The sequence below is a fragment of the Leptinotarsa decemlineata genome, unplaced genomic scaffold, assembly GCF_025532065.1.
Source record: "Leptinotarsa decemlineata unplaced genomic scaffold, Ldec_3_MD MMD2_tig00001719_RagTag_RagTag, whole genome shotgun sequence".
In the NCBI taxonomy this organism is placed as follows: Eukaryota; Metazoa; Arthropoda; class Insecta; order Coleoptera; family Chrysomelidae; genus Leptinotarsa; species Leptinotarsa decemlineata.
Window position 1 is genome coordinate 5,669,363 of NW_027412569.1, and position 25,419 is coordinate 5,694,781.

Genomic DNA, 25,419 nt, shown 5'->3' on the forward strand with positions numbered 1-25,419 from the left:
TTTATAGTCATTCAACTGTCTTCTAATTATTTACTTGAAAATTCTGCTTTTTCACTTTTCATATCAATTTCCTGGATGTTTGTTTCAGTTCCTTGAAAGCTAAGCAGATTAATGAATCCACTCCACAAAAAGAAGTACAAAATGAATTCAAAACACCTACAGAACGAGTGAAAACGAGGCTCAATTTTGAAAATTGTCAAAAAATCAAACAATCTGATATTTCCAAGTCTCCATCATGTAAATCCATTGAAAGCAGTAGAGAACTAGAAAAAAGTGTTAATACTGAAGAGGATGAAGTGAATTTCAGCTTCAATTTTGATGATGGATGGGAAGAAGATTTGCTACAAGTAGGTGTTGTGTATTAGGCATTAATTTTAGGCAATACTTTCAGTGCTATTCTTCTTTTTTATATTTATATGTACATTCTAACTTGTACGTTTCAATTGAAAAATGTTATCGTTGCAAGTCAACATTTTTAGTTATGTATTTTGATATAAATATAATATATGATATTATCCATAATAATAATTGTAGAATTTTTGCAAAAAAATGTATTTAAAGCGCTTCATCAGTTAGTGGTATAGCAAACTATTCTACAATGTCTTTTATATAACAGTAGGTAATGACAAAACTATATGAATGATTAAATCTGATGAAATAGGTAGATTTTGAACTAATAATCCACGTCCACTAACATGTGGATCATGGCAAAAGTTTATATAGAAAGGACTTCAAGAAATTTCAAAACGCCAAACTTGAAAAAGTTTTGAGCTGAAGAAAACTAATTCCACCTATGTTTGCCACCTTTTAGAGAATAACTATGATTTCAATATGGACTATGACATATTACATACAGAAAATAAAGGAGAAGCCATAAACCTTCTAGAATCTCTGGAAATCAATGAACGCAACTATTAAAATTTTCTTTAAAACAGAAGTTACTCAATCTCCATTATTGAAATTGTTCTCGAAATGTCATCAATTAACATATTTACATATTAACTGTTTTCCCAGATATGATATTGTATTGATTGTGCTTTCTAAAACTCCTTGTTTTGTCAGAATTAATCGTTTATCTGATTAAGTTTTCGGATACAATGACAATATTTTTCTGATTGATTCGGCCGTTACTTGATGAAGATCCATAGTAATTTCATAAACTACACCCACAAACTTCATTTGAAAAATATATATGTATCCCCTTCATAGACTAACAGTAACTGAAAAAAGCGCCCACTATATGTCAATCAAGCTTTTCAACCATCTTCCTAACAGATTGAAGCGAACTAAGAAAATTGGAGTTTTCAAAAGAGAAGTAAAAAAACTTTTCATAGACTTAGAGCCCTATGATTTAAACGCATATCTCACTGGAACATTCATTTAAAAATATTTATAACAAAAAAATCTGTACCTTCTTGTTTGACGCCATTTCATTGTATGTTACCGACCTTTTGCAATAAAAGTTTGTAATCTACTCTGAAATAAAGCTGTTTATTATTATTATTATATAGGAATCACACGTTAAAAGGTAAGACCTCGTTAGTCTTTAGCTCGCACAAGTTTCTCAACTTCTGAGAGTTGTCGTTCGTATGGGGACGGCAGCTGATTAACGGGAAAACAGATTTTAAAACAAATTTTTTTTTTATCACCTGTTTTGCTAACACAGTAACTTTGTCAACAGTGATTTGAATATTCAAATCACTTTTTTTAACAGAATAATTTTTTATGACAGAGGTACATAGAATTTATAGTATTCGAGTATTAATATTTTATTACAGAGGTACATAGAATTTATACATAGTGATTAAACTTACAACTTATAATAATTGTACTTACTTGTCGACTTTAACTCCGTGTACTTCACCAAAAGAAAAATGTTCAGCTTCTTTAATGAATTTCCCTACCAACATAACAAACAACTGGCAGATTATCGGATTGACCTTTTGTAAATCCGTCGTCGGTCATGTTTGTTGGAATTTACACACTTAATGGTAAATAATACTGTGTAAAATTAACTAAATACAGTCAAAACCACAGATTTGGACAAAAATATCACAATAAACAAGCGCAAAGGCTGTATTACAATGATATCTTTTGATTCTCAATGTAATTTTCATGATTAAATTTGTATGCAAGTTCCTATTATTCCATCTGGATTATTTTTTTCTCAATTATAAATAATTATTTTTTGTTGATTTTTAGGATCCAGCAGAATTCAATTTGGATCTCACTGAGTCACAACATTGCAAAATCATTGGCATCAACCCCTTTGCTAAGAAGAGTGTGCTGACCCTGAAGTCAACGAAAACAGGGGAGAAGGCCATTTGTAATTTAGAAGGATTCTGGTAAATTGCAGTTACATTGTGAAAATGCATAAACACGTTTTCGAAACAAGCTTTGTTCCCAAACACCAGAACTGTAATACTCTCCTCGACGCGCGTTTCGCCAAACAAGTTGGCGTCTTCAGGAGATGAACTAAATTGGGAAGAGTGCTTGTTTCGGATTTATTCTATGCGAGAGACTCCAGTTCTACCTTTCATTGTCATCATTTATTTCAAGGATACATACCATGCTCGCCATCGGTGACACAGTTCATGTCAGTGCTAGGAAGGTTGAAGAAGAATGGGTTGTTGATAACGATCACGGCTTACTAGTATACGAACCTGATTTATTGGTTTCCACTACCTCTGTAGTCGGTGGGTTTTTTAACATTTGTACCGTAACTGTCACATCTGTCGTTTCTCTGCTCCTAGGTTCTTTGTGGTGTAAAAGGAGGTGTGTGCTAACTGAACGGTTCAGGGGATTTGAACCATCAAACCAAAATATGCTGCTTGGGTCTTTGATCCATACCTTACTGCAGTTCATATTGAGGAATAAAATTTATGGTCGAGAGGGTATTGAGAAGGTTGTAAAGAACATAACGAAAGGGAGAAGTACGGTAAGTATATATTTATCGTATGTATGAGGTATGTTGAAAAAATTAGGTGAATTTTAATTTTTCTCAAAAAAATATTCATGTCCTCTTCAAAGTTGTCTTCCTCAGATGTTAATACACTTGTGTCAGGGTTTTTTCAATCCTCAAACTAGTTCTGATATGCAGCGGCGGCTCGTCAGAGGAGGCAAGGGAGGCTTAGCCTCCCCATAAAATTTGAGGCTATTCATCGCAATAAATTGAAAGATATTGACAAATAATTATGATTATTTTTTTATAAAAATGCTTGGGTATCATTACTTTACCATTAATTTTCAATATAAATATATAATATGCCCGAAAAAACACTATCACTCACTACGTAGTACGTACCACACTGTATCCTGCATCAACAAAACTAAAACGCACCGCCCATGAACGAATAACGAGTAAATCATCAAACGGAAATAATGAATGCCATACGTTGCAAGGGAGCCAAGCCTCCGATCGCTTTAAAACACACAGGCTCCAGAGACCGATCCAACCAGCGACATACGTCCCGATTTGTAATTTCAGTTGCAGAAATTATAGCGTTAGAGGAGGCTAGCCTCCAGTTGGTCTCCATTAATGTACGACTCCGTTTGTTTTTTATTTAATTATTCGGACGGGATGCCGTGACGGACCGGGACTGAATGTTTCTTGATAATATTCGTGTATAAAACAGGCAGCAGTACTTTTTGGTAATTTTAAAGTGTTTTTTTTTAATTTCAAGGTATTTTCAGGTTTTCACTTATCGGTAAGTTTTTTTTTCCATTTATTATGGATAAGTTGGACGAATTTAAAAAATCTGACGATATAGTCGATTGGTTGCTGACAAATAATTTTAAGTCTTTATCTTATGATAATATATTTTACAGTTTCAAAACTCTGGGAACTGGGAAGGCCTCAACCAAATTTGATTTCAATTAAAGCGTCAGATAATCGACAAAATCGAGGATTTAATATTAGTTGGTACGATAAATGCGATTGGTTAACTGGCTCCATTAAACGAGAAAAACTTTTTTGTTGGCCCTGTGTTTTATTTTCCGTACAAACCGAATACCAAACGTGGTCTAAAATAGGATACTCCGATTTGAAAAAATTACCTCGTTCTACAGAAAGGCATTTTAAATCTAAGGAGCATATATTTTCGTCTTGTAAATTAACATTGTTTAGCAAACAAAATATAGCAACAGCTTTAGATACAGCTCAAAAAGACGCCAAAATTTCTTATAATAATCAGCTTAGGGAAAATCTGTTGAATTTAAAAAGACTTATCGATATTACAATTTAGGTATTTGGGTTTCCAAGAATTAGCTTTTTGCGGACACGATGAAACCAAAGATTCGATTAATCGTGGCAGTTACAAGGAACTTTTAATGTTATGGGGCAAATATGATTCACAATTTGGTTTTAAACGGTAGCGTTTTTTTTTGGGCACCTCAAAAACCATCCAAAATGAGCTTATAGACAGTGTGGCATATATTATTAAGGAAAATATAAGCAAGGAGATTGAAAGTGTTTCTTTTTTTGCATGGGAAATTGATTAAACTACCGATATTACCTGTACATCACAACTTTCAATGGTTTTTAGATATGTCAAAGATGGTAATGTGGTAGAACGTTTTATGGGTTTTCATGATGTTTCATCTGGGCGCACAGCTGACGATTTGTTCAATTTTTTAATTCGTACGTGTGACACCTATAATTTCAGGCAAAAGTTAATTTCGCAAACCTATGATGTGGCTGCGGTCATGCGGCATTCTTTTCAAAATCCACCAAGAGAAGCCATGTTTTAAATGAAGTATGTGGTAGCCGAATGCCAAGTATAAATAAATGAAATAAATCAGTCAATTTACAGTAAATTGGAACAATACAGGGCCTAACGCTTACATGTCGACAGGACATAAGATTCTACAAAGCAGTTAAGAATTAATTCACATGTATAAATAAAATAAATTAGTCCATTTAACCTCAAAGGTTCAGGTACTCAAAATCTGTTGTTCTGTTGCTTTGCTGAACTTTTTTCGAGAATCCTTTTGAATGTTGTTGGTGAGAGGACATCCAAATTAATACTAAAAATAATTTTCATTTCAGAAAATGTCAACGTTACAGTTTAAAAATGATTCAGAAAATATATGAAATATTGTCACAAGAACTAATATGTATGTATTATCATTATCGAAGGCGATTAGGTAACAGTGAAAGTGCCCGAGTATTTCTCAACACAGAAACTTTAGAACTTCTCGAGCACTTCCACCGTTACCTCATCGCCTTTGATGCCTACCGCAGTAATAGACGAAACGTCAGTCATAAAAACCTGCAGTCCACGGGCAAATAACCCGGAAAATAATAATAATAATATTAAATATATTTACTTCTGAAGAATAATCGCAAAAAGACACAAAAACAGAAATAACGTCACCAGTAAGATAGATTATGTCAGACAGTATAGCTGAGGTAGTCAGCAATAGTATAGGGTTCTATATTCAGTAGAATCTTATGAATTCCCTTTTAGAATTTACCAAGTTTGTTCATTTGTTTGATGCTGGTGGGGAGTTTGTTGGACATTTTCATGCTTTGATAGAACGGGCTCCTTTCTGTAACCGTTAGTCTATGTTTCGGGTATACATAGTCAAAATTTCTAGTGTTATATACATTTTGTGGTAGACTATTTTCAAAAAGATGTTTGTTTCTAAAAAGGAATAACAAGAGTTCATGTATATAGACTCCTGTAAGTGTAAGTATTTTAAGACAACTAAATTTGCGTCTATATGATTTTCTTGAGTTTAGTGTAAGCATAGTTCTTGAGGCTCTTTTTTGTACAATAAAAATTTGCTCTGCATTTCTACTACCTCCATAAAAAAATAATCCCATACCTACAAACAGATTCAGAATTTGAATGATAGACCATTCGGATTACATCTGTGTCGACATACTGACCAATAACTCATTGAATACAACACTGAGTTCAACTTTTGACAAACATTTTTAATATGACTGTTGAAACTCAGTGTGCTATCTATGTGCAGTCCTAAGAATTTGCACTCATTTTCTATTTTGAGTGAAATATTCGTCAGCCGAATTTTTTGAGGTAAGTCAAATCGTGCATGGTTAGTTTTGGTCTTATTGTCATTCAATACAAGTATGTTTCTCCTGAACCACTCATCTGCCCTACAGAGGCTTTCTTCAGTTATGGATATCAGACCGGGATAGTCTAATGTATTGACCAGCAAGTTGTGTCATCCGTATAATTTGTCATTTTGCAATTTTCCCCACAAATCTCCTCCAGGTTATTTAGAAAAATGGTAAACATCATTGGGCCAATTTTACTACCTTGTGGCACCCCAGTATCAATTGATTTCTAAGTCTGATTCAACTTTGATAATTAACACCATTTGTTTTCTACCTGATATATAATATTTAAGCCATTTCAGCGCAGGGCCACGCACGTATGCCATATGATTCCAGCTTTTGTAGAAGAACTGTGTGGTTCAAACAATCCAAAGCTTTTTTCAGGTCTAGAAATAATCCCAATGCCAAATTATTGTTCTCAAGTTGTAACAAGATATTTTGAATATTTTGATATCCATGTTGCCACTTACTGATAAATTTACACCGTTCGAAGAAATCCATCACCTGTTTGCATAATATAGCTTCAAAAATGTTTGAGAATGAAGACAGTAGACTAATTGGTCTAAACTTTTCTAGTTTAGAGGGATCCCCCTTTTTCAATATGGGTTTGACTAATGCTACCTTGAGTGAGTCAGGAAAAACTCCTTTTTTTAGGGAATTGTTCACAGTATATACAATCGGATCTATCATTTCTTCTGTACATAATTTGATAATTTTAGAGGGGACTTCATCATGTCCACTATTCATCTTACTTTTAATTTTTTTGACAATTTCTAAAATTTCATATGCATTTCTTGGTATTAGCAATATTGATTTGTCATTTGATTTTATTTTGTGTGAAAACGTTTCATCCTGTTGTTGCTTCAATAAGTTGGAGACTGCACTTATCAAGAAATTATTATAGTCGTTTGCTACAGATTTTGCATCTTTTTTCGACAGAATACCTTCTTGCCTCATTTATTCATTTCCCTTAATATCTCTCACAGCTTTTCATACTGCTTCAGATTTATTATCTGATTGTTGTACTTTTGTTTTATGATTTTTTGCTCTACTTTTTTTCAGTTTGCTGTTGTATTCTTTTTTCACTTGAATTTGTTTCTTTGTAAGTTTGGTCCGCCATGCTACATACATAGAGAACATCTAACATATTCTTACTTTCAGTGAGTTCAGCATCATACCCTTCTGTAACTAGTTTTTTATTTTGTTTGTGTGTCATCAACACTTTATTCTTAGGGAAGAATTGATTAAAAATGCTTAGCAAATATTTCATAAATAGGTTCCATTGTTGATCAACATCATTTTGGTCTAAAGTGTAATTATCAATCCAGCGTACTGTTTTTATTACAGATATAAAATAGCTTTAACATAGTTATCTGCGGCCGTGAAAGTTAACATTCTTTGTTTAATTATTCTCTCTTTAGGAAGGTACACTTGTTGACATCTTAGAGGTATACCTTTTCAGATAAAGAGTCTGTATGAATGTGGAATCACACTGGAATACATTCAAATGGAGGTAATGAAGTTTGTACCTAAAATCCAACATTTCGTCGACCTCTACGTCAAAAATTCTGACACAATTTCCAAACGTGTTCATAACAAAGACGATTGGACAGGCAAGATATCAGACATCGAAGATATCGAAGAAAATATTTGGTGTCCAGAGCTGGGTGTTAAAGGCAAAGTTGATGTTAGTGTCAAGAATGGTATGTATTCGCTGCCTCTTGAGCTGAAGACTGGCAGAGCTACAGTTTCTTTGGAACATAGAGGTCAAGTAATGCTGTACATTATGATGATGAAAAAGTTGGGTTACAATGTGCCTTCCGGACTACTGCTTTATTTAAGGTCAGTGATATTGAACACAATTGCTTGTTTGTCAGTTTGAAGTTTTTACATTCATACATTGTAAAAATTTCAGGGAAGGAGTACTGAGAGAAATTAAAGCATCTTGGAAAGAGAAACGAGACATTTTGTTGCTTCGTAATGAACTGACCTATTATTTAACTAGGAAACCAAAGACTGTGGAATTAGATGGAGGGCAAAAACTCTTCCCACCTGAAATTCCTGAACCAATAAATCACTCTAGTTGCCGAAGTTGCCCTTATAATATTATATGTACCTCGTATGCTAAGTGAGTAAATATGTCTAATAGTAGTAATAATAATAATAATATCGTTTATTATGCAAAAAATACATTTATACATAAAAGGAAAAGGGTTAGCCAAAGGCTATCTTCCACCCCTCCCAAAAATTATACAGTGAGTGTAAGAAAATAATTATAAAAATACTTATTTAACTATCATAACAATGACAGAGAAGAGAAAAAAAATAATAGATCATGTAGTTGCTAATAACTCTTATTTTTTTAACATTATTTTGGTCATTTTAACAATTTCATTGCACTACTATACACTGAATTTTAAATTAGCAGTGAGCAGTAAGCATCTGTGATTTTATGTCTTTCTTAAATTGATGATTATGATTTAAGAGGGGTAAAATTTCATTCAGAGAAGAAGGGGCTATATAAGAAAAACATCCTTGAAATTTTGAAGTACGGAGCCTAGGTATGTTGAATGAGTTAATTCTCAAATTGACCATATGTATGTCAGAATGCCTGCTTAATAAACTATATAAATAACTAGGTGTTTTAGTTTGAAGAAACTTAAACAAAAAAATTTTATCAAATATTGGGCTCTGTACCTCACATTCAGCTCCTTCATTTTTAACAAAAATGATGTGACATGTTCACCATATGGTATACAGCATATGAATCACATGTAATCATTTTGTATACGTTGTAACTTCTGCTTGTTATATTGTGTCAAAAAATTGTAATACACCGAACAACAATACTCGATATGGGGTTAAATAAGAGTTTTAACTAACCTGAGTTTAATTTCTTCTGATAACTGATACTTGAATTTAAATAGAGATTTGAGTTTGAAAAATGATACTTTGAAAATGTTTGTTACATGTTCATGGAAAGACAAATAGCTATCTATGGTTATGCCAAGATTTTTAGCACTGCCAACCCAGTGTTATCGAGAGTGAGCCTAAAGTTACACTGAGTTTCTACCATTTGTCTCTGAGACCCTATGCATAAGGCCAAAGTTTTATTTGGATTGATTTTCAGTTCATGATTTTCCGAGTATAGGAATGTTTTGGGCAAATCTGTGTTTATATTGACCACGCAACTTTTTGTATTGGTGTTATGAGAAGACAAATATAACTGTATATCATCTGCATATAGATGTACTTGACAATGTGATAAGAAACTAGGGTAAAAATAAACACTGAAAACATCAAGGGTCCTAAAATACTTCCCTGCGGTATACCTGAGATTATTTCTTTTAGGGATGACCATGAGTAATCATCCAGTTGACCCTTTGTGTTCATCCTGTGAGATAGCTGTCCATTTAAGAGAAATTTCATCGAATCCTATGAACTTGAGCTTGCTGATGAGTAAATCGAAATTAACTAAATTGAAAGCTTCACTTTGATCAAGCAGTACTAAAAAGGTGACTTTTAATTGATCTCTGAATCTCGCAAGATCGTCGATTACTTTCAACAGGACAGTCTGTGTTTCAGGTTTTTTGCGGAACCCAGACTGCTCGTACAAGAGTATTCGATTTTCTTCAAGAAAAGCTCTTACTTAACGGGAAACATTTTTCTCGAATATTTTAGAGAATGAGGACAGAATGCTGATAGGGCGTAGGTCACTGAACGTGGTAGGGGCATTCTTTTCCGAAATTGGAATTATAATAGCAATCTTCCAAACATCTGGAAAAATACCCTGTCTGAAGTACTCGTTGAAAATATGTTTAACTTCATCAATACAGTGTGGTATCGCTAAAGAAATCATCTTGATATTTATATTGTCAATACCTAAAGCATTAGATTTTATTTCTTTGATAGCAGTCAAAATGTCATCACATATATCGATGATGGAAAAGTTCATAGGAGCGTTCAATTTATTATTTTTGTAGAATGAAAGAGTGTTATTAATTACTATTGAATGTCCAGCCACGTTTAAAAAATAGTCATTGATTTCTTCGTTATTGTAGTTTTTGTTTGTGGTACACAAATAGTTAAATTTTTTCAAATATCTGGCGTGAATAACAAAATTTGAGTCAGCTTTTTTAATTTTTCTATCGGCACCATGTGGTTGATTACCGACTTTCTTGATTAAGCCTTGTCTCAATGACGTTGATTTGAAGGATTTCAAGGTGTGAAGGATTCCTTTTTGAAGTGATAACTTCTTATGGGAGGGTTATACCGATTTGTTACCTAATACATAAAGGCTCCAGTTTGTCTGGCTTCCCTTTCTCTTACGCATATGTCAGTGGAAGGCAGACTCCTCCTCTTTCGTCGGACAGACGATCAGTTTTTAGTGTGCGTTAGACATGTACTGTTGACAGTATTATGAAAATCTAAGCAGTGAGCACGAAATATTTTTTCATTATGGCTTAAAAATATACTAATTTATTGTATGTACATTATTAGTATCATTTTTTAATTCTACAAAACTAACAATTGGATTATGTACATATATGTACATACACAAAATAATAATCTTTCCTTATATTATCATATTAATATACATAAAATTTAAGTAATAGCCTAAGCTTTTCTCAAGTTGAACAATTTCAATATTTAATAGTTCAACTTAGATTAGTTTAAGTTATCACTTCTGTCGAGCGTCCCGAGACGCACAGTTATTTTTTCAATTCACAAATTTTTGAAAATAAAATTGTCCTTGGCGCAAATCCAAAGTAATTCTCTATTGTAACGATTCCTCGCATTTTCAAACTCAATTAATTCATTATCTTCCAGATATATGGAAGAGGATATATCATCCAATAAAATCTTGAAGGATATTCAAGAAAATGCATTGGCCCATCTGAAGGAATCCCACTTAAATTACTTCATGAAATGGATAACTCTGATATCCTATGAGGCAAACGCGAAAAATTCTGCTAAGGATGTGAGAGAAATTTACACTCAAACACCTCAACAACGGTAGGTACATTTTAAATGTTGTTACTATTGGAACATGGACAACATTTCATTCTGTCGATGGAACACATTTTAATATCAGCGCCCTCTGTTAACTCAATTGAAACTAGAGAACCCGCGTTTTCTTTTCATCTGTAGAAGTTTTCAATTAATAGTATTATTACGTTTTCCCCGTGGGTTTGACAATGAATGACTACACTGTACAAATAAACTTATCAACAAAAACACTTCATACCGCACTTTCAACTAGACTAGCTTCCTCTTTCTATTGGTAGTGCTTATATATGGTGATCAAAGTCTCTTGAAGGCGATAGGGAAGCCGCTAGAAGTCTCTCGAAGCGATGCGACATGTAGAACAATTGCGAAGCGCAAGTCGAGTTGAGCGCGATTTTGGCCAAGTCACAATCGATTTAGGACGACCAGCGGCGGCCGGCTTTTTTTCTCAGGGGATGATTTACAACAGTATGGAGATCCATCCACATGTGCTCCTAATAATCCGCTACTAATGGAGTTCCTTTAGTTTGAAATGTTATCATGGGTTCGAGCTCCAAATCAGTGTTAACAATTTTCAGTTATGTATAGTCGTTTCATTTTTTTTTCAGGGAAATCAATGGAAGATGCATAATAAACTTGAAAGTTACTTCTGTGATGGAAGAGTGTGATGGCATTTGTGAACATACATTCGAAAAAATGGATACTGAATCTGATGATAATTTTTTGGCGAACGGAATTATGGAAAGTAATTATATTGTCATCAGTACTGATGAGAGACCGGCAGTAGCGGCAGGATTTGTTACTGATATTACGGCCTCTAGTATTTCAGTTACTTTAGATAGGTATGAATTTGAGCAAATTATGTTCACACCACAAGTGTTAGATAATGAAAAGTATAGAGACCACTTTTCATTTATCATTAATTCTAAGAAAATAAACACAAGTGTTAGATAATGAAAAGTATAGTGACCACTTTTCATTTATCATTAATTCTAATAAAATAAACTCAAGTGTTAGATAATGAAAAGTATAGAAACCACTTTTCATTTATTTATGACCTTGTTGATAATGAGAAATGTAATTCATCATTAATTCAAAGAAAATAAACACAAGTGTTAGATAATGAAACGTATAGTGACCACTTTTCATTTTTTATGACCTCATTAATAATGAGAAATGCAATTTATCATCAATTCAAAGAAAAAATACAAGTGTTATATAATGAAAAGTATAGTAAACACTTAATTTTTTATGACCTCGTTAATAATGAGAAATGTAATTTATCATTAATTCAAAGAAAATAAACAAAAGTGTTAGATAATGAAAAGTGTAGAGACCACTTTTCATTTTTTATGGCCTCGTTTATAATAAGAAATGTAATTTATCAATAATTCAAAGAAAATAAACAAAAATGATAGATAATGAAAAGTATAGAGACCACTTTTCATTTTTTATGAACTCGTTAATAATGAGAAATGTAGTTCATAATTAATTCAAAGAAAATAAACACAAGTGTTAGATAATGAAAAGTATAGAGACCCCTTTTAATTTTTTTATGACCTTGTTAATAATGAGAAATATAATTTCTCAATAATTCAAAGAAAATAAACAAAAGTGTTAGATAAAAAGTATAGAGACCACTTTTCATTTATCATTAATTCTAAGAAAATAAACACAAGTGTTAGATAATGAGAACTATAGAAACCACTTTTCATTTTTTAATGACCTCGTTAATAATGAGAAATATAATTTATCATTAATTCAAAGAAAATAAACACAAGTGTTAGATAATGAAAAGTATAGAGACCACTTTTAATTTATTTATGACCTTGTTAATAATGAGAAATATAATTTCTCAATAATTCAAAGAAAATAAACAAAAGTGTTAGATAAAAAGTATAGAGACCACTTTTCATTTTTTATGACCTCGTTAATAAGATATTCCCAATAAAATTTATTGGGAATATTTTGTAATTATTGTTATTGTTATTAAATCATTTGTTATCCTATTTTATTCCATCTGAAAGCATGTATATTTCTTGGGAATATTAAGCTTATAAAAGTATTATTTAATGAATTGTAAAATCAGAATTGAAATTAAGAGACTGAATTGTCAAAAATCGGAATTTTTAGAAGAAAAAGAAGTGAGAGTTATTAGAAATAAATAATGTTTATTTATTTTTCTATAGAATCTGATTCTTTTCACTCAATTATTTTTCTTTCTTACAATTCAAAATCAATCAGCTTCAGATTGGCAACTATCAAGAGTAACGTCAACCTTGAAAGTTTAATAACCTATGTCTTTTATCTCCAGAAACTTGAAAATATTCCATTTTATTCTTTTTGCAATAATTTGTTTTTAGTACTACTTATCTCACTTCCGTTACCAGCGTTCCAAAATAACCTATTTATTCTATAATGTCTGTGACAACAACAATGTTTAGGTTGTTTCAGAGAAGTTTTTTCCGTTTTTATGAGTCTCCTTCAAACTGTAATATCTCAGTGAATATTTGTTCAATTTAATTGAAATAAGTGTCATTTGAATCAGTTCACTTTTGTCAACGTAACACAAGTCTATGAATTACGTCAACATAAAAATTGTGTTCCCGGGATTCGATGAAGTCGACGAAGACCGTTTTTGCCTGGTCATGATTAGCGAAGGTTCTACTGGTGGACAGTTATCGAAGTGCTTGAAAAGATGGTAGTCGATTGGCGAGATGTCTGGGGAGTATGGTGTTGAGGCTGAACTTCGACGCTTAAATTGTTCAATTTCTGGGCGGACCGGATCTCTTCTGCTGTGTACGAAATTTTCGGTACATTTCGTCGACTTTCTCACAATAGTTAGGTTAGGTTAGGTCCAAAGTGAGTGGGCCTATTCGACCCTCCACCGCAACCCGCAAGGGTTTATTGTGGCTCACACCTATTCACACTCGACCAAATAAACCCAACTTCTCAAGGAAGCCGATTAGTTTGTATGGTGAGTGGTCTTTCAGGTCAGATGGTGAGAGTACGGATCTGCCATATTCTCCCGCCATCCCACCCACTGTTTGTGATGGGTCAGTCTCCACCCAAGGTCCTCAAATACTCTCTCTGGATTACTGTAGGTCGACAATTTCGGGGCTCATCTTCGAGGCTATAATCTTCGGAACGAAATTTATCTAACCAACGTCGAACAGCACATTCATTAACACTATCGAAAGCCAAATGAATGATTCATTTTTCGGGCTGTTTCGGCAGCGCTTTGGTTCAATTTGAATTCGTAGAGAAAAATTGTCCGAAAATTGCTCAAAATAAGCTGAAAAGGTTAAAAAAATCAACATTTGGAAAAATATTAATAATAATAATAAAGGTCTTTATTATTTTCAAATAATATACATATAGATTTTAACATTGTATGCAAAAAATAAAAACATTTCTGAAAATAAAGGGCGAAGTTCATTTTCTGCAGACAAACGATAGTTTTACTACGAAAATGTTCTATTAACAACATTAATGTATAGACTACAAAATTCTCTGTCGATCTGTATACACCATTATACAGTGTAATAAGTATTTATTGAGATATGGAGCTACAAAAATACATGACATTGAAACGGGCCAAACTTTTGAAACAACCAATATATGTTCTTAGGGATCTGAACAAGAAATACTCTGGGAAGCCTTTCCATATCGATAGCTACGAATCTACCTCATTACAATCGTACAACCTCGCCAGCCTTACTCTCTTGCTTGAAATGACACCGAGGGGAGAAGAGCTGAGGGATATTATAATTGATAAGACGCCTCCAACATTCAAGACTACATTGCCAAAACTGATTGGTACTGCTGGAAAACAGATCCTGAAACGCCTGAACAAGGTTCAACAAAGAGCTGTTCTCAAAGCAATAGCTGCCAACGAGTATTTCCTCATCAAAGGGATGCCGGGTACAGGTAATTGGGTATGAAATTTTTGTAAAACCCTGATAGTCTAGGATCCGAAATAGAAACGACATTCACCCATCTGTTTGGTAGATTAAAAAATTATTTCATGAGTATTATGTTGAGAAATAAATCACGAAGGGATTGGTTAGAAAAACTCCGCCCAGACTATGATTAAAACTTGCCTGAAGACGGTATCGAGGAGAGAAACTGTCGTACAAATTTCGAAATAAAGTCTTGAAATGTTCATCTCTCCCAACTACCTACACCGTAGGTGTATATGGTAAGTGCCTGCCGGAAAACAACTACATCTCCGGCTAATATCACACTGGATATTGAATTATATCCAACTGACATTTATGCAAGATACCTCACAGAGGTTAGTCTCGCAGATGTTTCTCTTTCATTCAGCGGCAGGACATGCCGAAATTGGTTCAAAAATAACTATTACACATTACTCTTATTTATTTAATGAACAAATTTTATACTAAACGAAAGTATCAAACATGAAAAATATACAACGGTTGTAACTATTGGCTTGATAGGTATACAGGTAAGTCGATACTACTAATTTTCACCGTTCTCTTTAATAAGTAAATCTTATATTAAAATAAACGCTGTTCCATTGTGAACAGGATGATATAGGGTTGAAAATGTGTCCTTATTGGCGGTTGGCGAGCTTTAAAAAGCTCAAATATTTCATATTCAGTCCATTGAATGCTATGTGATTTTTTATTATTTTTGTTATAGAAACAAACTAGGATTTATAGAGGTTTTTTTTATATAATAATAATTTTTATTACAAATCGATTAACAGTTGACACAGCAAAAGTCAAACTTTCGAGAAGTTAACGCTCATTTACCTAAAAAAGTACTGTACATCATTATTTTAAATTACAGTTAAAAATTACATAAAGTAAAGAATATTTTTTTAAATGCATGATAAACAGCATTTACATACCTATTTTTATTATAAATTTTCGTCACAAATTTCAACATAACCAGCAGTTAAACGATTAGTAGCATTTTAACTAAAGTAAGAAATTACTGAACTTCAAACTTCTTGAAGACTGATATTTTCAAGTTCCTTCGGTAGAGAACTATATGCTTATGTTACCTGATAGTAAGCTCCTTTCCCATAATATGTGGAGTTATGGCTGGGGATAGTCAGTTCGTTACAACGCCTGGTATTAATAGTCATGTTATTTGAATATCGACCACTATTTCTGGGAAACAGGTTAGAATCTTTTTTTACAAAGCATACAAGACTAATCTAAAGAAATGAACTTTAAACGTTCAAGCCAGTCTCAATATACCTACACAGTAGGTTGAATGGACTGACGCCTATCAGAAAACAACTACTCCCCTGGCTAATACCACGAAGGGCGTTAGATTATATGCGACAGGCGTCAGTGCAGAAATCTTCACAGAAAATTTCCTGCATATGCAATTGGCAATACAACTGAAAGAGTCGACCTTCAATTTTGGAACTGGCACACTTGCAGACCGGTTTCGAGCTCATTAGTCACTCATCAGTGCAAGATAGTGACCCTCATCGACCTAAAGTCAATGATATTCCACAATTGAAAATCGGAATTCTTTCAGAATATTTCATTCCTCTTCCGAAGTTGGAGCAAACATCACAAAATATCACTCCATCTAGTGGTCGAGGTACTAACCAACTGCATATCCGTAATTTGCCCGATTCCTCTGAATAAGGAAGAAAAACTTTCTTATTAGTCAGTGGGCTATGCTTGAAGATTGCTATGCTGTTTATTGCCAGTCTTCAAGCATAGCCCTATTGCGAGTCTTCAAGCATAGCCTATTGACTAATAAGAAAGTTTTTCTTCCTTATTCAGAGGAATCGGGCAAATTACGGATATGCAGTTGGTTAGTAGGTACCTCGTCCACTAGATGGAGTGACATTTTGTGATGTTCGCTCCAACTTCGGAAGAGGAATGATATACTCTGAAAGTATTCCGATTTTCAATTGTGGAATATCATTGACTTTAGGTCGATGAGGGTTACTATTTTGCACTGACGAGTGGCTAATGAGCCTGAAACCGGTCTGCAAGTATGGCCGTTCCAAAATTGAAGGTCGACTCTTTCAGTTGTATTGCCAATTTCATATGCAGGAAATTTTCTGTGAAGATTCCTGCACTGACGCGTGTCGGATATAATCCAACGCCGTTCGTGGTATTAGCCAGTAGAGTAGTTGTTTTCTGATAGGCGTCAGTCCATTCAACCTACTGTGTAGGTATATCGAGACTGTCTTGAAAGTTTAAAGTTCATTTCTATAGATTTGTTTATTGCCAGTCTTCAGGCATAGCCCAGACTAATAAGAAAGCATACAAGACCCAAGAAGTACAACGAGGGCACTGTCAAAATGTCAAGTTTACATAAAAACGCCTTACAAGATCTTCTTTAATCTAGATTTAGGATACATCTCAGAATTCTTTTTTGAGTAATGAATATTTTTTGTGGGTATTCCGAAGAACCCCAAAATAGAATACCATATGAAATCAATAACTTCACATGGGCATATTAATATGTTACCGAAAGAAACTTGATCCCCCAAGTATCTTATCACACCGCAAATAGAGCTAAATCTGTTATTCTATAAGTTTACCAACTGAGGGTTGAATCCATCGTGGCACCTGAGAATTTATGTATCAGATATTAGAATAGACTTATTTTGTAGTTTCACATGTAGCGATTCCTTGTAGTTAATTGAATTGTTAAAAATTACAAGTCCTGTTTTGGTGACATTTACTTCAATCATATTTGCCTCTGACCATGCGACAATACTACTTGACATGACTGAAGCTCTGGTTGAGAATTCTGATGTATTAGTTTCTCTGATGATGACTGATGTGTCATCTGCGAACGGGTATACACTACCCAGATTCAAGGCTTTGGGAAAGTCGTTTACATATAGAAGGAAGGGTATTGGTCCAAGAATCGAGCCCTGAGGTATACCCTGCCTAATTATGATTCTACTAGATATATAATGATTGTGTAAATTCATTATGCAAACAGATTGGGATCGTTTTGATAGGTATATCCTAATGAGTTCATAAACAACACCCCTTATATCAAACTTCTTCAGTTTATTCAGGATTTTTTCGTGATTTACCATGTCAAAGGCCTTTGAGAGGTCATAGTACAAGCCTACCGAGGTTTTTTTGCTATCAGTAGGCTTGTACTGTGACCTTTCAAATGCCTTTGCTATTCGTTCTCTATACCATTATAACATTTTTCTATTTCAGACCTGATCAAAGTGAATTTTTAGGAAAAACTGCAACCATAGTGGCCCTCATTCAATTATTATACGAGCTGAACAAAACTATTCTCATAACTAGCCATACACATTCAGCAGTCGATAATGTCTGCTTGAAACTATTGACTTACGGAGTGAAACTCATGAGGCTGGGTGCAGAGTCCAAGATACATCCCAAACTGAAACAATACTCGGAGCATAATCTTACGAAACATTGCACTTCCCCAGAACAATTTGAAGAGGTTTATAATAGCGCGGTAAGTTTTATTGAAATCCTATTGTGTGCAATACTTTTCATAATGATTTTTTTTTACAGAAAATTTTGGCTGTGACTTGTTTTGGTTCGGGACATCCAGTCTTGACAAAACGCACTATGGATATTTGCATAGTTGATGAAAGTACCCAAGTACTACAAAGTTCTGTGATAAGACCGCTGTACGCAGCAAAAACGTTCATCCTGATTGGGGATCCTGATCAGTTACCAGCCGTTGTGAAAGATACTAATGCAAGGTATTGACAGGATTTATACAAAACGTATCAATAAAAATGAAAGTTACAATAGGTACTTTTAATATAAAATATTTTTTTAAAATAGTATAATTATTTACATTTTATAAATCCTTTAAAAGAGAATTAAAAGTTTCATTAGATTTAAGAAGGGATTCCTTTTCGCTGTTGTTACTTTGAACTACAGATATATGGAAATTTAGATGATTTCTGCTGACATTGTACATATTTTTTTCAAATTCGAATACTGTCAACTTTTTGGGAAAGAAAGTTTTTGGCTTTCTACTACTCCATCTTGATACAAAAAAAGAAGGATGAGTGAGTCTTCCAAAGAAAGGAAGGAAGTAACTCTATACATGGATGTGTAGATCATGCAAAGAAGTAACTTTCAGACACAAACTGAAAGAAAGTCCTCCTGAAACAGCTACTTTCATATAAACATTGAATTATACGAAAAAAAATTTCTTCCGAAACAAATACTTCTATATGAACACTGAATTATACAGAAGATACTTTTCTCTACTCAGTTTGTATTTCAAACATTCCTTGTGGAATAAAAATCAGATATCATTCATGTATAGAGTTACTTCCTTCCTTTCTTTGGAAGACTTCCTCATCCTTCTTTTTTGTATCAAGATGGAGTAGTAGAAAGCCAAAAACTTTCTTTCCCAAAAATTAATCACTCCTAAAAAAAATAACCCCTTCAATTCACTGTCAGCTTGTTTGTATTTAGGAAAAATATACTTAGTTTTAAATCATAAAAATTGTTTACAACTGCTCATGTATCATTTTGTAAAATAAGGTTAAGATAACTCAGTTGTAAGTAGATTTTTTCGAGTACGAGCTTTTCCTCCTTTTGCCATTAATAAATACAATTCAACTCATTCCTATCAGATTGATTTGTTTTTAGGAAACTGGGAATGTCAGAGAGCTTGTTCGAGAGGTTGTACAAAGAAGAAGCAATGGTAGCTTTGAATCTGAATTATCGTATGAACAGTGTTATTACAGACTTGGCCAATAAATTCACATATGAAGGGAATCTTTTGGTCGGCAACGAAGAGGTGGCCAAGGCTACACTGAAGCTTCCGAACGAAGAGGTATTTCAATTCATTGTACTTAGTGTAGTTTCGAGTATTGATTTCTCCAATATGTTGATCACATATTCAACGAAAGTCATTTTTTGTGGAGGATAAAATCAATTTTTTATCGACCTTTTTTTGGGTAATTGTTACCTTCCACAATCTGAAAAAATATAAAAATTATAATGGAGAACTTTATACAAGTGTAGAAGGGCAAACTTTGCAGTTTACCCCGATAAGTTACTGCGTAAAAATCAAAGTATTTTTCACAAAGAAAAATCTTCTATTTATCAGTAACTTGTCGTATTTAACAATTTTGCCTATCAAAAAAATTATTAAGAAATAATACTTATCTTTTACGTTTCGGAGGCCAAAATCTGCCTCCGTCTTCAGAAATGGATAAAAATTCGAATATATACGCAGTTATTCCTTTTTTGAGAGCTTATTTCTTTACTTCTTCGACAGATGTCAAAGAAGTTTTGAAATATGAAATTATGTCAATGTTGTTGATTGACAACTGAAATATTCGATGTAATACAAGGTACTCTCCGATATCAGTTTGTTGCCATTTCGCCACTATCCAAAGTTTTCTTCAAGATGGGTAGCCAAGTACGGTCTATTTCTAAGGAGCTATTCGAGATACAATTCTCTCCAGACATGAGAATATACGCTGATTCTTTTAGCTTACGTCTCTTAGAATGAGGCTCATTGGTAATCTTTCATGTCCTATTATTCCATTCCACCCGATGTTCACATAATCTATAGCGAGCTCAGTTCTGGATGGAAGTTCATTAGTACACTATGGTGTTGGCCCCCCACAAAGGGGAGGGTTTGCCATAGTTATTGTATCTCAACATTATTTTCCATGTGACAGAATCTATCAAATCTGATATTAATTTTTCAAAAGCTAATATTTTTCTGTGTTTATATGTCCTATTGTCGTGTGTTTAAAATGTTAGAATTGCCGAAAGTGTAACAGAAGTATAATTTTGTTCGATGGTAATTAAAATATAAAATCTATAGTGATATGTTTTCTCTTTGAATTCAAGTTTGTTGTTGTAAACATCCGGTTTGCTTCGGTCTGGCAATAAAAGTATAACTTTGTTCATTCGTTATCAAAATATAAAATCTATAGTGATATCTTTTCTCTTGGTATTCAAGTTTGTTGTTGTCAACATCCTGTTTGCTCCGGCCTGGTTACCGACGTAAATATTTGTTTATGCCTGCAGATGTCTTGGTATGTGGCAGTGCTACCTCCAAAATTCCCAAGTTTCTAAAATGTCTTACTACAGTTTCACACTTACACAGTTTTGTAGCATGTAATTTTAAAATGAATAGTGGTGAAGTTTATTTATTCATGTTTTATTTCTATCAATGATTGTTCCAGGTTCTTGGATCAGTAATAGAAGGTCATGATTGGATTCTTAAAGCCCTTGATAGTTCTTTGAAAAATGCTATTCAGTTCATAGACACTGGACCGGTTTGGAATTTACAACAAAGTGTATCATGGATGACTCAGAAAATGTATGTCGGAACAGAAGAAAATAGCCAGTCTGAGAGTGATTCCTCCGTTAATATTTACGAGGCAGCTGTTACTGTGAATCTAATCAAAGCATTATTGAAGGTAATATTTTTTGATGACTTGATGGACTGATGAGAAAGTGAAAAAAACACAAACATGAAGAAAATACTTTGTTGCCCTCAACAGGTAATAATATATATTCAAAAATTGAAAGGGCACTGAAAGTTATTCATCCAATCTAAAAATCAGCCAATTTTTTGGACATCATTGTAATTAGGTTTGAATGTCATATAAATTTTAATATTTCAAGTTTGTTCAATTGGATATTTATTTATTTTTTGTTTCTAGGCTGGAATTGCTGCTTGTCAGATTGGTGTGATTGCTACATACCGAAATCAAGTAGCTCAGATTTCAGCTCTGGTACAATCAGAGCATATTGATGTTAGCACCGTTGATCGTTTTCAAGGAAAAGATAAAAGTGTGATTATATATTCTTGCACCAAATCGAGAGATGTTTCTACTCCTAGGACTGTAAACAAGGTTGGTTTGTATTTTTGTCATGTGGGAATGGTTTCAGTAAAGTCTTCTAAAAAGTTACAATAAATTTTCTCATTGAAAAATGAATTTCCTAATTTTTGGTTGTATATGATCTATCGTAAGACTTTGCAATTATCTCGAAAGGTTTAATATTTTAGATAGTTCACAGCATGGGTTTAGAGCGAAAAAAATCTACCACAACAGCATTAGAAGAAGCTATATCTCACATCCATGACGCGTTGAACAAAAAAGAAAACATAATGGGACTGTTCTTTGATATGAGCCGGGCGTTCGATACCGTTGATCACAATTTGTTGAAAGCTAAACTGTATCATATTGGTGTTAGAGGCCCGTGTTTGGAATGGATACATTCATATCTGTCAAATAGAAATCAACAAGTAGAAATCAACGGTGTCCGATCCGAGCCGATTGAAACTAGAATAGGCACTCCTCAAAGACCATGTTTGTCACCAACCTTATTCAATATATTTATAACTGATCTACCCATGGAGGTAAATAAAACAAGCTATCCAATTATTTATGCAGATGACACTAATTTAATCATCACTGGACACTCAAGGGGGAAATACAGGACAAAGCTGACGAATCTATCAAAAACATAACCCAATGGTGTGGTAATAATAACATATCTCTGAATATAGACAAGTCAATAGCTGTTTACTTTAATACAAAAAATGCCACTGTGAACCAGAGCATACTACTTAAAACTGAAGAAACATCATTAGAAAACTCGACCTGTACAAAATTTTTAGGGGTCCACTTGGATCAAAAACTCACATGGAACGATCATGTTGAACATACATCCTAAAAACTGAGCTCATATTGCTTCATTATTAGAAACTTGCGTAACACAGTGTCAATGGAAGTACTGAAACTACTATATTTTGGCCTTATTCAGTCATGCCTGTCATATGGTCTGATTTTCTGGGGAAAAGCCCATAATAGTGGTCAATTATTTATCACTCAAAAAAAAATTATAAGGTGCATGCTGAATTTATCTAGCAAAACATCTTGTAAAAACCACTTTGTTGAGCTGGGTATTATGTCATTACCAAGCTTGTACATTTACTCAATAATTGTTCACATCATAAATAAACATAACTCTCTCAAAACAAGAAAGGATGTTCACAATCATAATACGCGGCAGAAGGACACCATCAATTTATGTTTCTCTAGATTATCAATCGGACAGGAGAATCCCAATTATATAGGAATCAGATGCTACAATAAAATATGTGAAATTAAGAAATTTAGAGAACTCAGCACAAGTTTATTAAAAATTATCTAAAAAAGTTTTTAGTACAGAAATGCTATTATTCAGTTCAGGAGTTTTTGAATGAAAATTTTGACTCGGACCACATGAAACAGTAGTCTTTTGATTCAAATTTTTAATAAATAATTCTAATTAGTATTGATAAACTTATATTTCATTTATTAATTTTTAAAGTGTGTACATGTACCTATTTATTTATATTAATTTATTTTATTTTATGACCAAAAAGTGAAATTGTAATATTATTATAACCTACTTATTATGACGAAGGTATGGTACTTGTATTGTAACATTCAGTGGAAAATAAATTGTCTTGTCTTGTCTATCGTCACCAAAACTGTAAACACATAAGGTATTGCCATGCCGGGCCTTGTCGTACGCCAATGGTCAACAATCCTGTAAAGTATTGAATATAATGGAACCTGACAAACTTCACACAATTTATAATAATTTATTGCTCTTCCCAAATGTCAAAGATTAACAAGGTTACTCATGGCAGTCAGTTGCAAAAGCAAACTTTGACATGGACTGACAAACAAGATTCATTATCTGTCTTGCACTGCAGCTTTCACTATAAGGCAATCACAATGTTCCATAGCAGGTTATACAGAAAAGCCACCGACTTTAATAACACTGAAAACAATCTCAGAGAATTCAGGAAGTTGAGGTTTTCCAAATCATTGGTATACCTGCCAGGTTATATGTTCAGGTCTTACTTAAGTGATAGAAAACAGTAAGATCAAATGAAAAACTATCACACACTAAAGATATCTTATGGGGCGGTCCACAAGGATCAGTACTGGACCCGATTCTTTTCCTTATATATGTAAATGACCTTGTCACTCTCTCAATTCAAGGAATGTTTACGATCTTTGCAGATGACACCACGCTCCTTTGGCATGGAATAAATACTTCTATGAAACTGTCTCTAGTGATTTAGAAGTTGTCAAAAAATGGTATGACGCAAACTACTTGTGCTTTGCTACTTGAATGGACAAATTTTTGAGAATAAAAACTAATCCAAATTCCTCGACATTTTCATGGATAACAAATTAAAATTTGATCAACATATTTCAGCTTTGAATAAAAAATTGGCATCAGGATGTTATGCACTTCGAATAGTTTCAAATGAACCGAGTTCATCCACAACAAAAATGGTATCTCATTCCCTGATTGAGTCCCACCTGAGATATGGTGTTGCCTTCTGGGGATTTTGCAGTCAACAGCTTTTTCATTCAGTGTTTGTTTTGCAAAAGCGAGCGGTTAGATACTTATGCAAGGTGGGAGTGCTTGAGTCATGCAGAACATTTTTGAGAGAAAAAATTCCCACTGTTACTCGTATTTTCATACGGGAAACTGTTTGCCTGATTTACAAAAAACAATATGGTTGGAACTCCGAAACATATAAATTACATAACTCAGCAAGTAACAGAAAATAAAATACATCTTCCTGTTTCAAAAACAAGTCAGACAAGTTATTCTTCAATTTATGAAAGTAAAAAGCTGTATAATCACACACCTTATGAAATTAGGAAGGAAAAAAGCTATAAAAAGTTTAGAAATCTTTGTTAAAGACGCCCTTGCAACAAAAGCCTACTACAATCTTGATGAATATTACAATGGAACTTTACTGTGATTCAATATATGTTTTTTTGTTGTTTATATTGACATGTGAACTTATGTTAAAATTGTGCATATTTGTTTTTTACATTTTTTGAAAGAGAGTATACAAACTATTTTGTCTACATACTTTGTTAAATTTTATTTTTTATTGTTATATTTTATCTATTAGATATATGAACTTAGTTTTGCTCAAATTGTGTTTCTGGGTATTTGTGTTTTTGAATTCTCTTTTCTGTTATTCTTTGAAGTGCTGTACATACCAGATTTTTGAACAAGATTTGTCAATGAGATTCTATTTTCGTGGACAATAAAGTACACACATCGGAAAAGTCTAGGGATATTTTTAAAAATGGCAATAATTTTTTTTTAAATCGCCTAAGGGAAAAAAATTGACGGGTGATTATTAAACGAATGTAACTTACAACAAAATTTATTAAATGGTCAAAAATACTGAGTGCGCATACAAGCAAAACTAAAAAAAAATATGGCTCACCTTTGGCACCCCGAAAAAAAATCATAATACAAAAAAAATTGGAATCAGTACAAAGTATGGCCTCCACGCTGGTT

At 33.3% G+C, this 25,419-nt stretch overlaps 1 protein-coding gene across 1 annotated transcript in view; it reads left to right on the top strand.

Annotated features, from left to right (window-relative positions):
- The window catches only part of Dna2 (DNA replication helicase/nuclease 2), a 29,342-nt gene that overhangs the window by 2,001 nt on the left and 1,922 nt on the right, over positions 1-25,419 (top strand). The window contains exons 3-16 of the mRNA XM_023158614.2: positions 89-347; positions 2,203-2,345; positions 2,560-2,696; positions 2,754-2,938; positions 7,548-7,927; positions 8,001-8,213; positions 10,916-11,101; positions 11,701-11,934; positions 14,724-15,022; positions 18,303-18,547; positions 18,607-18,800; positions 19,708-19,894; positions 21,264-21,500; positions 21,747-21,938. Coding sequence (XP_023014382.2) covers positions 89-347; positions 2,203-2,345; positions 2,560-2,696; positions 2,754-2,938; positions 7,548-7,927; positions 8,001-8,213; positions 10,916-11,101; positions 11,701-11,934; positions 14,724-15,022; positions 18,303-18,547; positions 18,607-18,800; positions 19,708-19,894; positions 21,264-21,500; positions 21,747-21,938 — 3,091 coding nt within the window. The remainder of the gene's footprint in view (positions 1-88; positions 348-2,202; positions 2,346-2,559; positions 2,697-2,753; positions 2,939-7,547; positions 7,928-8,000; positions 8,214-10,915; positions 11,102-11,700; positions 11,935-14,723; positions 15,023-18,302; positions 18,548-18,606; positions 18,801-19,707; positions 19,895-21,263; positions 21,501-21,746; positions 21,939-25,419) is intronic.